This window comes from Panthera uncia, chromosome D4 (genome assembly GCF_023721935.1).
Source record: "Panthera uncia isolate 11264 chromosome D4, Puncia_PCG_1.0, whole genome shotgun sequence".
In the NCBI taxonomy this organism is placed as follows: domain Eukaryota; kingdom Metazoa; phylum Chordata; class Mammalia; order Carnivora; family Felidae; genus Panthera; species Panthera uncia.
This window is the reverse complement of record NC_064807.1, coordinates 88,933,928-88,946,228: the sequence shown is the minus strand read 5'-3', so window position 1 is coordinate 88,946,228 and position 12,301 is coordinate 88,933,928. Positions and strand designations below refer to the sequence as shown.

At 66.1% G+C, this 12,301-nt stretch overlaps 1 protein-coding gene across 5 annotated transcripts in view; it reads left to right on the top strand.

Moving 5' to 3' along the window:
- Positions 1–11,688, top strand: part of RXRA (retinoid X receptor alpha) — a 79,247-nt gene extending 67,559 nt beyond the window's left edge. For all 5 annotated transcript variants that reach the window (XM_049630954.1, XM_049630951.1, XM_049630973.1 and 2 more), the window contains exons 6-10: positions 1,304–1,433; positions 3,208–3,340; positions 5,482–5,573; positions 7,285–7,390; positions 8,987–11,688. In XM_049630954.1, the coding sequence (XP_049486911.1) occupies positions 1,304–1,433; positions 3,208–3,340; positions 5,482–5,573; positions 7,285–7,390; positions 8,987–9,134 (609 nt within the window). In that variant the 3' untranslated portion in view covers positions 9,135–11,688. The remainder of the gene's footprint in view (positions 1–1,303; positions 1,434–3,207; positions 3,341–5,481; positions 5,574–7,284; positions 7,391–8,986) is intronic.
- The last annotated feature ends 613 nt before the right edge of the window (positions 11,689–12,301 follow it).

Below are 12,301 nucleotides of genomic sequence, written 5' to 3'. Positions count from 1 at the left end.
CCGCTCCACAAGGCTTCCCCGGGCCCGTTTCCACCTGACGGGGCCAGAGGCGCAGAGCCCGGCAGGGGTGGCCTCGGACAAGGCTACCTACTGGGTGTGTCGCCCTCGTGAGCTGGGGACCCCACGCAGGCCAGCCTCTGTGCCAGTGCGGATGATGGGGGTGCTGCGTGGGGACACATGTGCCCTGAGCAGAGCCTGGCCCCTGGCTTCTGGTCGATGCGGAATCTGCTGCAGGGAATGCAGGAGGGAACGCCCACCCCCACAGGCCAGCCCTGGGCAGCAGAGGGATTTTGGGGTGAGGGCAAGTATAAGGGTGTGCTGGGGGCCGTCACCCTGGGCTGGCGGTCCCGTGAGCCCCAGAAGCCCTGGCTGACGCCTATTCCTACAGCCCGCGTCCCGCCCTGCTCACCCAGCCCCTCCCCGCCTGGTGGCCTCTGTGACAGTTTGTCACCCGGCTTCCCGTGCAAGCCCTCAGCAGGCCCCTCCCGCGGGACCCCGGGTGTTGAGACCGCGCCTCCCTTTAGGGCAGGTGGCCGCTGTCTGGGGAAGCTCCTCAGAGGAGCCTTTGCCCCTGCCAGGGGCCCCGGCCCTTGTGGTTCCCGGAGCGACGGATTTCTGCCCCCACCCCCCCTCGCTCAGGACCCGAGGCTCCGCCTGCCAGGAGCCGGGGAGGCCTGCCTGCGTTTCCTCATCGGTGACGATGAGTGGAGAGGTCCCTTCTGGCTAGAACTTTGCAGAAGGGGCTCTGATGCCCGCATCTGGATACCGTCTCCACAGCTGGGAGGAAGAAATGGCACGGAGGGGCCAGCACTGTCCCCCGCCCCCCCGGGTCCCCCCGGCCCAGCTCCAGCTTCACACCTGCCTTGCTCTTTCCCTGATTGCACCACAGGGTCACCAGGCCCCGCACCCAGTGCTCGAGACGGCAGTGTGCTTAGTACCTTACGGTCCTGGTCCTGGAGGGCCGCGGTCCCTGATCCGCGTCTGCGGACTGGGGTCGGGTGTGGCAGGGCTGGGTCCTGCCGGGGAGGACGCCCCTTGCCCTTCCGGGTGCCGGAGGCGTCCTTGGCTCGCGTCCTCCAGTGAGCGTCTCTCCTGCTCACCGCTCCGTCTCTGACCCGGTCTCCTCCGCCGTCGTCGTCCCACCGGGGCACGCCCCCAAAGGGAGATGTAAAGTGGCCCCGTTCGCACATTGGTCTTGGGGCCTTCCTCAGCCCGGGGCAGGTGCCGCGGTGGGGGTGGGGGGACCCGGTCCGGGCCTCGTTCCCAGCAGGGCGCTCACCGTGTGCCCCTCCCCCCCGCCCAGCCCAACGACCCCGTCACCAACATCTGCCAGGCAGCGGACAAGCAGCTCTTTACCCTGGTCGAGTGGGCCAAGCGGATCCCGCACTTCTCAGAGCTGCCCCTGGACGACCAGGTCATCCTGCTGAGGGCAGGTAAGTGGCCGGTCCGGTCGGGGCCGGGGAAGGCATCGGAGGGGAGAGGGCATGGGCCTTGGGGCCCCGTGGTTGGGCCAGACCCCGGGACGCCCCATCCTCCTGCAGCGTGGGGCTCCCTGCCCCGTCTGGCCTCGCTCCGCCCTCCCGGAGGAGGTATTGGGTTTGGGGTTTCTAAGTGGCCTTCTGAGAGGTAAAGCGCTGTCTGGGGACCTCTGGAGAGGGTGAGGGGCCTGTGACTGTCACGGGCTGCCCCGGTGGGGGGGTTGTGTGTGTGTCCTGCCCTCTCCCCACACCGAGGCCTCAGCTCCTTCTCTGGGTGGGGGTCGCGACGCCGGCAGGTGGGTGGGAGCATCGGCACTGGGGTTCAGCTCAGGCCCAGTTCCTGACACGTGATGGGCGTGCCAGGTGGAAACCGGTTTCTGCCGTGAGACTAGGGTCCTCAGAGCAAGTTCCTGCCAGAGGGACAGCAGGGACGGGGGAACCAGCTATGCTGGGCCTTCCTTCAGAGGGTGCTGGCAGGGGCACCCCCCCCCCCCCCCCCCGCCAGCCTCCTGCCCCACCGGGCCACCTGCACATGCTGGGTGGTGCTGTGTCCACCGGCTGAGGCCGTACCCTGACCCCGGCCGTGCCCCCGGCTGGGCGCTGAGCGAATGGCAGAGGGCAGCCGGGCCCAGAGGCAGGAGGGGACCAGGCAGGCAGCCCGGGCCCAGAGGTAGGAAGGGACCGGGCAGGCCCCGCGGGGCAGCAGGGAGAGCAGAGTGACTCCTGAGTGATCCCACGGTGTCAGGGCTAGGGCCGGCTGGGGAGGACAGGTGCTCTTGGGGCCGGCTCTGCCCCCAGCCTGGCGGGGAGGGGAGGGGCGCCTTCTCCAAGAGCTCCCACTCTAGTGGGGGCATAAAACCCAACACCCAGAGCCATCGGGGAAAGATGGGCAGAGGCCCACGTTCTCGACCTGACTCACTGTGGTGGGGTAACCCCTGCTGTGCCTCAGTTTCCCCTCCTGTAAAACGGGGCTACTCCTGGTTTTGTTGTAGGATTGTAGTCAGTATTGAACGGGATGGTCCACGTGATCCCGTCTGCCACGGAGCCCGGAGCCTTTCGAGCCCTTGGGAGTGTGGCTGTGAATTTCGCTGTCCTTGGGGAAGAGGCTCCGGGCTTCCCAGTTCCACGGGAGTCAGTGAGAACCAAGCACAGAAATTGTTTCCATTTCAGCTTTTTCTTCCGTACCTTTTCCTGACCCGAGATGCCTGCTCTGGTCTGTCTGCGCTGGGAACTCATGTAAAGAGAGGGTCTGGTTTGCCTGAGGCCCAGCCTTATTTCACTTTGATAACGTACTATTTGGTGGTGCCCCAGGTGGCACACGTTAACGCGAGAGTTCGCTGCTGAGACAAGGTTTGCGGAAGCAGCTCTGGGGTCGCCCCGGAGAGAGTCCCCCACATCCTCCGTGGCTTGCGCACCCTTGTGGGAAGAGACTTCTCTGGGCACATGAGTTTGGGAGCACCTGGTTAAACAGAGCCAAATCGGGTGCTCTGTGCAGGACTTTTCAGGGCCTTTATTGCCCCAGTTTGCACTGTAGAAGAAAGAGGCATTTCCCAAACATAGGTGCTTGGGAACCTTGTTCCTGTGGCACGCTCGTGTAGGGGTTCCCCAGACCCCACTTTGGGATGGTCCTGTGATAGAGCGTGCTGCCTTTGGATGGCAGCCCCGTGGGGGGAAGGGTGGCCCCGGGGCCCGGACGCAGCCGCGTGACCCTGCGCCCTCCTCCCCCCAGGCTGGAACGAGCTGCTCATCGCCTCCTTCTCCCACCGGTCCATCGCCGTGAAGGACGGGATCCTCCTGGCCACCGGGCTGCACGTCCACCGGAACAGCGCCCACAGCGCCGGGGTGGGCGCTATCTTTGACAGGTGGGGCCCCCGGCCCACATTCCCGTCCCGCTTAGCGTGGGTTCCGTTCACGCGGGTTTCAGATGTGGAAACGGAAGTGTAGGCACGAAGGTTCACGTCTCCCTAAGTCTTGTCAGCGAGGGGCACCCAGCAGCCGCAGCCTAACGTTTTGATGCATTTCCTCCCGCCTCTCTTTATTTTATTTTATTAAAAAATTTTTTTCTAACGTTTATTCATTTTTGAGAGAGAGAGAGAGGGAGAGAGAGGGAGAACGAGCAGGGGAGGGGCAGGGAGGGAGGGAGACACAGAATCCGAAGCAGGCTTCAGGCTCCAAGCTGTCAGCGCAGAGCCTGACGCGGGGCTCGAACCCACGAACCGTGAGATCATGACCCGAGCCGAAGTCGGAAGCTTAACCGACGGAGCCCCCCGGGGGTCCCCTCCTGGCTCTCTTTAAACTCCTGTGCTGCGGAAGGAGCACTGCACTTTCTGAAAAGGAGGAGTCACCGTCTTACAGCAGCTGCTGTGTTTTTAATACGTCGAAGCCTGAGAGCGCCCTGCCGTGTCGGCCGCTGCTCCTTCACCTCCCCGCACCCCTGCGCTCCGTAGCATACACGCAGGGAGGCAGCGCTGGCAGGGGTGGGGGAGCCCCACGCCTCCAGTCTCGCTCCACACACACAGCTCCCTTGTGCTCCACCCGGCAGGGAGGACAGGAGCTGCCCGTCCCCGGCTGCAGGCACCTGGGTGTCTGGTTGAGCCAGCTGCAGAGGAAGGGCTGGGAGAGGCGTCGTAGGGTCTCCCTGGGGCGGGGGACGCAGCACGGGAGCAGTGAGGGAAGGTGGTGGCAGGGCTCCCAGGGAGCCTGAGTATGGGAGTCCTGAAGTCAGAGGTGAGCGGGGCCCCCCGGCCGTCACCCACGGGAGAATAAACGCAGGAACCACGCTGCCCTGTAGGGCAGTTCTGGTAGAACCAAGAAGTCGGCCCTCGAGCTCCCCGGATGTGTCAAGTGCAAACAGGGGCTGGGGCCACGTACCCTGGCAAGTGCTGGTTTAAGCAGCATATAGGTGTGTCTTTGCTGCAGGACTTCTCAGGGCCTTTAACAGGCTGACGTACAAGGTGCCAGCAAAGGCAGCTGCGGGGTGCAACCATTGTCCACAGAGGCCTTCTTTAGAGGGGATCGCCTGCTGGGATCTGCTTTGCTTTAGGAATGCAGCCCCAACCGTGCACCCAGCCGCCAGTTCTGTGTCACAGCTGCTAGAGAGGTGACAGCGACAGAGGCGTGGGGCTGTACCCCGAGTGGGCCCAGAGCGGCATCAGAAGGAATCCGCTCCTCCTTGCCCTTCGAGCGAATGGAACGGGTGACCCCTGCCTCGGGGCCCCGCTGGCCGCAGCAGAGGTGGTGGGGCGTGTAAGCGCCTGTCCCCTCCCGCTCTGTCCCCGAGGCTCCCTGGGATCTTCCCCTCTCCAGCCTGCAGACCCTTGGGGGCTCCCCGGCTCCTCAGGGCGATCATCCAGGTTCTTCGCAGGCCACCGTCCCTGGTCCCCTGTGGCCCAGCCTCGCCAGACACTTGCCACTTCTTGGACACGGCCGTCGAGTTCTGGGGGCCAGTGAGCAGGCCGACGAGGTCGGGGAGCGCAGGCAGCCCGGGGACCCAGGAGCCCGCTGCCCGCAGGGGCTGGGCCAGCTGAGGTTGGGTCGGGGCTCGCCCTGTGACAGGTGGCGTGGCTTGGTCTGGAAGTGAAGCCCCCTTCGGGCGGCTGGGAGGGAGCAAGGGGGGGGCCACGTCCTGGGGACCCACAGGAGCGGTGTGGGTGCCGTGCGCCACGGCCCTGCTTCGAGCCGTGGGGAGCCGTGGCGGCGGACTCTTCCCACCGTGTCCGGGTCCCTGGCTCCCCTCGGTGCCGCTGTCACAGGTCCCTTCCTGGCAAATGCCACCTGCCGACCGTCCTGAGAAAGGAAAGGGAGCCGCCCGTCTCCGGGTGGGACCACACGCGGGGGCGCGGGGGACGTCAGGCCCCGGCCGGGCGGCTCCCGGGTTTGGCCCGGCCGTTCTCGGCTGTGCCCGGCGTCCACGCCGCTTCCCGAGCGAGTCCTCTGGGGAAGCCGCGGGGGTCCCCGGCGAGGCCACGGCCTGACTGGGACCGCGGTGCTGCGTCCTCCGCAGGGTGCTGACGGAGCTCGTGTCCAAGATGCGGGACATGCAGATGGACAAGACGGAGCTGGGCTGCCTGCGCGCCATCGTCCTCTTCAACCCCGGTACGGCCCCCCTGGCTCGCCCCGGGCGCTCGCGGCCCATTGCTCGTGGCCTCCTCGCTGGCGGAGCGGCCACGCCGCCTTCTTCTCGTGGCTCTCGTGAGTGTGAGAACGTGGCGGCCTCCGCGGGCAGTGGGGCTCAGTGACTCGCGCTCCTCCTTCGCGGTGCGGCGTGGCCTGTGGCCGAGCCCTCTGAGCCCCGCGTCCGCGGTGTGGCACCACCGGCCGCCAGAACCCCGGTCACTGGAAGCGGCAGCGTCTTCGTGGACTTCTAGTAGGGAAGGTCTGGAGCCCGGACGGTCTGCTAGGGGCGGGTGGGGACGCAGGGGGCAGGCTCGGGGCCGCCGCGGGCTTCTAGGGAGAGGTGGGCGAGCTGGCCGGGCCGTGGTGAAGACGGGGACGGGGGTGGGGGGGGGTTAGCGGGGTTAGCGGGCCCCCCTGCCTTCCTGCCTGGCGGCCGCTCCAGTGCTGAGGGATCCGCCTGTGGATCCGTGAACGTCTCCTTTAGGGGAGACCCCATTTCCGTGGGGCATTTTGTCCCCCAGATTTATGCTCTAAGCCTGTGATCCTGCCAGCATGGGAGGCCGGGCCACACATCTCAGCCCCGCCCGGGTGGGGTCCCCGTTCAAGTTGTACGTGGCCCGGCCGCTGGTGCCCCTTCGCTGCCCGAGTCCTGGGTGTGGGGCTGCTGGGGACAGGAAGGAGATGGCTGGAGCTGGGGCCTCCTCAGGGCCTGGGGGCGCTGAGCTAAGGAGAAGCCTGGCGCGTCCCCGAGAGGCCCAGGACCCCAGGCCTCCTGCGGCATTCAAGCCGTGGACCTCAGCGCACCTGCTGGGATGTCAGGCTGCCAGGGCAGTGCTGCTGTGAGCGCCCCCCGACCCGGGGCCCAGAGGCGACCCGACGGCAGGCCCGTCCCGTGGCTGAGCCGCTGTGGGGCCGCGGCGGCTTCAGACGGCAGCAAGCGGGCAGTGGTGGGCTCCAGCCTCCGGCCCCCAAGCCATCAGGTTGGACCACACTTGGCTGGGACCAGACCCAGGGCCTCGTGAACCCTAGTGCGATACCACCAAGTGCTGGCTGCTGCGGGGAGAGGTGGGCTCGTCTCACGTTGGCTTGTGGGGCCTTGGGAAGCCCCGGGAGACAAGGAGGCAGAGAGGACGCTGGACGGAGCTGCCTGGCCTGGTGGGCTCTGACTGGTTCCGGAAGCCCCACGACGCTCACCCAGCCGAGCCCCGGCACACCCTGTGCGCCTCGGATCCCACCGACGGGCCCTGGAGGCTTTGGTGGCTGTGGTCCCGGGCATCGCCGTCCACGGGCAGAGCCCCTTCCGGACCGGGCTCCCGCCCTCAGGGTCCCAGGACTCGGGGCGGGGGGGGGGGTGGCTGTTTCTGGGGTGTTGCTGGGGTGAAGGTTCGGAGCTTTCATCCACCTCAAAGGAACGGAGTCCCAAGTGCAGCAAGGGTGGGACATTAGCCTGGTTGCCACGGTAACCGGGGGGGGGGACGGCGGTCCCCTTGCGTTTGAGCCCCAATGGGGAAGCTGTGTCGCGAAGTCCAGGGATGGGCCCGAGGTCCCGTGGCCAGCGAGTGGCAAGTCGGGACCCAGAGCCCGCCCGCAGCTGCCGGCTTCGTCCAAGCGGGGAGCTCACCTGAGTGCCCGGGTGTCCCGTGCAGCCTCCTGGGCGAAGGCCTCTGACCCGCAGCCCCTTCCCCTGCAGACTCCAAGGGGCTCTCGAACCCAGCGGAGGTGGAGGCCCTGCGGGAGAAGGTCTACGCGTCCCTGGAGGCATACTGCAAACACAAGTACCCTGAGCAGCCGGGAAGGTGAGCCCGCGGCCCCAGCCCCCTGCCCCGGCCCCCTGCCTGCCCCGGCCCCCTGCCCCGGGGGCCCTCGGGGCCTCACCCCAGACCCCCCGGCCCCAGGCCGGACTGCCACCGGCTCTCCCGCACGGCTGTGGGAATTAGAAGGTGGCACCGCCTCCGTCAGGGAAGGTGTGCGGAGGGCGGGGACCCCGCGGATGCGCTGTCACACCCCTGCAACTCACCGGAAACGGTCCGCACGCGGCGGGTGCTGGTCTCCGTGGGGTATGAAAACGAAGCCAGTGGTCTCCTCCGCCCCGGAAGGGAACCCCTAGAGGCGGGGCCTTTGCGTGCTAGCCCCCAGCAGGGACGGAGGCCAGCACAGAGCGGGTGCCTCATAAACGTGTTCAGAGTTTGCCTCCCACCTGACGGGGGGCACCGGAAGGGCTGGGCCTCATTTCTGGGTCCACAGTGCCAGACGCACAGGAGGTGGCTTGCTGCTGCTGTGCCTGTCGTCCTACTCTAGCCCCTCCCTCCGAAAGGGCCTCTCCTGGCAGGGCGTGTGCCCCCCGGGCCGGACACCAGACCTCCCTCTCCCCCACCCGCCCCGCGGTGCCCGCTGGCTCGCGCACCCGACGGTGCCCCGCTCCCTCCCAGCCTCATCTGGTTTGGTTTAAACTGAAACTTCCCGGGGAGGATGGAGGGCGGAGGGCAGGCCTGCTTGTTTTTCCTGGCTGCACGCCGCAGCCCATCTCGCCAGCTCAGCAGAAAACCGCTTTCTCTGGCCCCGGTCCAGCCTCTCTGCTGCGTTTTTGCCTTTAAAACGTGGGTTGCATGGCAGCCAACCCCAGGGCTTTCTCCCCTGAAATACAGACGCTGTGAATAGTTAACGAGGCCCCGCAGCCCCTCAAGGGTCCGTGTGGTTGCTGGGGGGCGGCAGCTGTGGACATCCCCGGAGGGGACAGGGCACTATCCTTGGTGGCAGAGCAGCTAAGCCTGGTGACCCTCCTCCAAGGGCCCCAGCCTTCCCCCTTCCCTCCCCCAGTCAGTCTGCCCCTCCCCACCCCCAGGGGCCGGGCAGGGCCTGGGGATCATGCCTCTGGCCCAGCTCCAATAGAGCTATTTCTGGGGAAGGGGTGGGCGTTGGCATGGGGCACCCGGGATGCCAGAGCTTTATGGGGTGAGGCTTGCTCGAGCACAGACCTGCTGCCCGGCCCACGAACGGCCCCACCTTAGTCTCCCCGCTGTGGCCAGAGGCACTGCTGATACTCAGATCCGTTTTTGTAGCTCTCTCCCCGACTTAAAATCCTGCTGTGGCTCCCTATTGCCCTTGGAGAGAACCCACACATTTTAGCTTTCCCGTAATGCCCGACTCAGCCTGCACCAGCCCAGCCACTGCCTGGCCCTGACTCTTCATCCCAGGTCTCTCTTCCCTGGATCTTCCTTCGGGGTCTTGTGTCCACCCCGCCTGTTCCCGCCCCCAGGCCCTGGCCGGCTGAGCGGCCCCACCTCCCCCTCGGGCTCAGCACTGGTGGGCGGTGGGCGCAGGACCCACCTGGGTCCTGTCCCCAGGCTCCCAGCAGGCGGCCACCGCTTCCTCTTCCACGGGCCCTCCCACAGGTTCGCCAAGCTGCTGCTGCGCCTTCCTGCTCTGCGCTCCATCGGCCTCAAGTGCCTGGAACACCTTTTCTTCTTCAAACTCATCGGGGACACGCCCATCGACACCTTCCTCATGGAGATGCTGGAAGCTCCACACCAAATGACTTAGGCCCGCGGCCCGTCCTTCGCGCCTGCCCGCCCCCCCACCCCCGGCCTGGCCACCCCGCCTGGCCGCCAGCTGCTCGTCCCGGCCGAGGCCCGTCCCCGCCCCTTCTCCGCCTGGCCTGTTCGACGTGGGGGCGCAGCCTGCTAAGCCTAAGAGTTGCCGACGCCTCCTTACGTTCAGGGCAGCGCGGCTCATCTGGCCGCCGGCCTGCCCTGGAGCTGTAGCAGCCGCTGGTGATCGGAACATCCCCGCCACCCTCCTGTGTCTGCAGTGACCCCTTCGCCACCCGTCAGGGGCCCCCCCGGCCAGCGCGCCCCGCCCGGCGTCAGTGGTGGGCTGCCAACGACCCCACCTGCACCGCCCCCCGGCCCGGGGCACTTGAGAGGGGCTCCGGGGCCCCGGGCTCCCCTTCCCTCGCAGGGACGGGCCAGCAGCCCCTTCCCAAAGATGGCTTGCAACTTGGCCCCCGAGCCGACCGGAACGGGAACTGACCTCCGTGCAGGGTTCTGGGGCCACCTCGAGGCTGCCGGGACCGGGGTCGCCCACCTTCCCACCTCGGTTTTCTCTCTGCATCACCGTGGTTTCAGCTTCTTCGCTCGCACAGCCCCGTCCGACCCAGGGTAGCCAGACCCGGCGCGTGGCCCGTCCTCCGTTCTGCCTTCTGTTTCGGCCTGTGAGGAGGGGCGGGCTCGCGCCCGGTTCCTGGAGGGCGAGCCCGCTTCCCGGCCTTCCTAGAAGTCCCGGCCACGCTGCTGTGACTCAGCTGACCTCGCGGGCAGAGACGGCCTCCGGGGAGGCCCGCAGGGGTGGGAGGAGGGGAGGCCCGCAGGGGTGGGGGGGCATGGAGAGCCAGAGGCCCGGCAGGACGGTGGGGCCGCTTCCTGGAGCTGCTGGGAGAGCGGCCCCCTTGGCTGGCTGGCTGTTGCGTGTAGGAGCCTCTCGGAATCGGGGACGTCGCGTGCCAGCGTCCTCGGGCCTGTGGCTAGATGCCCCTCGGGGACAGCCGGCCCGGCTGCTGTCTTGTCTGGGCAACGGCCTTACGCGGGGCTCCATTGGACATCTGCTCTGGCTGATGGCTCCCAGTCCAGCCCAGCGCCTGCTTCCGTAGCCTCTCTGCCGACCCGGGCAGGGGTGCTGCCTCCTGGGCGGGGGGGGGGGGGGGGGGGGCCCCGCTCCGAGCTTCGGGGGTGCAGGGGCTCTCTCAGGTTGAACCGGCTTCTTTTGCACTGTAATGCCCTCCCTTTGGTCTGAGTACTTTCCATTCTCATGCCTCATACTCCACGAACCCAGTGTTTGTCACTGGTGGGGGCCTGAGCAGGGATGGGGGGTGAGGGGATGCAGACGGCTCCTGCCCTCTCGGCCCTTGAGGGGATGGCCTGTACGCTGGGTGGGGGGTCCTGAGGCAGGATGCGGAGAGGCAGGCCTGCTGGCCCTCAGGCCTCCGTGGGGAAAGTAGCTGTGGCTCTTTTCCTTCCAGAGTCCCCGGCCAAGCTGGAAAGTGAGGCTCCAGGCAGAGGCTCTGAGGTGGCACAAAACCCTCCTTTCTCCACCGTCCACCCCATCACGTGGGGAGGTGTCCCCTGCTGGGCGGGCGGCAGAGGCGGGGTGTGCTGGGGCCTGCCCAGCTCCCAGACGCTCCCCCAAATCTCAGCAGCCTTTGGGGGCTCCGTTGTGACCAGCAGCGACGCAGGGACTCTTGGGGACTCCCTCGCGGGGTCCCCGGTCGTGGAAATAAGTGGTAGACTGCCCCTCGCCCAGCATCCCTGGTGCCCCCGGTCCTCCCCATCCCGCCCCCTCGGGCACGCGGGAACGTCATCGTTCCGGGCCCCGGGGGCCCCGGCTGTTAGTCCGTAAAGCACTGAGGCCCCCGGGCTCCCGCCGCCTCGACAGCCAGAAACCCCCCCCCCCCCCCCCCCCCCCCCCCCAGCCCGCAGGCACAGCGTCCCAGACCCTTGGGCTGCCCTTCTCTTCCATCTGTCTGCTGTCCTTGTCATCCATCCAGTGCTGTTTGAGAAGGTGGTAGATGGGGCGACGGCCCGTCGCTCAGTAGAGAGGTAGGATTTTTATGTGACCAGACCTTTAATAGTATTACCAATCTGGTTCCATTAAGGTGATTTTTTTTGTAATTATTATTATTATTATTATTATTTTGGTGGGACAATCTTTAATTTTATAAAGATAGCACTAACATCAGCTCGTTAGCCACCTCTTGCCCGTCCCGCCTCGGTCGGGCTGGACGCCGCCCGGGCCCCGGCCTGCAGGTGCCTCCGCGCACTTGCCCTGCTTTGACATGCAGACGGGGTTCCCACGGCAGAGGAGCCCAGATGACCGCGTCCCGCGTCTGCAAGGTGTCCGCAAAGCCGGGTTCTGGCTTGCCCCCCCCCCCAACCCCCGTCAAGTGTCTCCTTGGAAGCCAGCCTGCCCTTGTCACCTGGAAACACACGGTCTCTGGGGGAAGATGGCCCCACGCCCTCGGCTTTTCCAAGTCTCGGCGTTCCTAGAGGATTCGGGCCGGCGGCAAGCACGGGGAGCCACGGCAGGGCTCCCTCCTCCCGGCCGGACGTGCAGCCAGTGGGTAACCAGCTGATGTTGTCCCCATCACGGAATTCGGGCGCGTGGCCTGGTCCCTGCCCTCGCAGGGGTGTGGTGTAAAATGTCCGTGCTGTACAGAGAGAAACTGCGTGGAGCCACACGCCGTCGACCCGCGGCACACGCGTAGCAGTTACCAGCGTTTTGTTTTCATTTTTAATCCAGACTTTCCCCCTCCTCCCGTGTTCCTGTACATTTGCTTCACGTGAGCAAGTAATAAGGACCCCTCCTCTGGTGAAATCCGGGTTCGAATGAATATGTCAAGGCAAGGAGTGCATCTATTTTAAGATGCTTTGGAGCAAGCAGCTTTATCAGTCCCCAATCCTTAGCCATGCCTTAGCTGGGACGCGTAGCTAACGCTTTAGAGAGGTTGACAAGTACATACAGAGATAAAATGTCTAAAGCATCGGGAAAGGTTAAAAAAAAAAAAATCTATTTTTGTACAAATGTAATTTTATCCCTCATGTATACTTGGATGATGGGGGGGTGGGACCTGTTTTGTTTCTGCTTCTGGACACGGAGGCGACAGCTTCCCCCGCGAAGCCTGGGGCGCGGCGCACGGGCTTTGTACGAACCTCTGC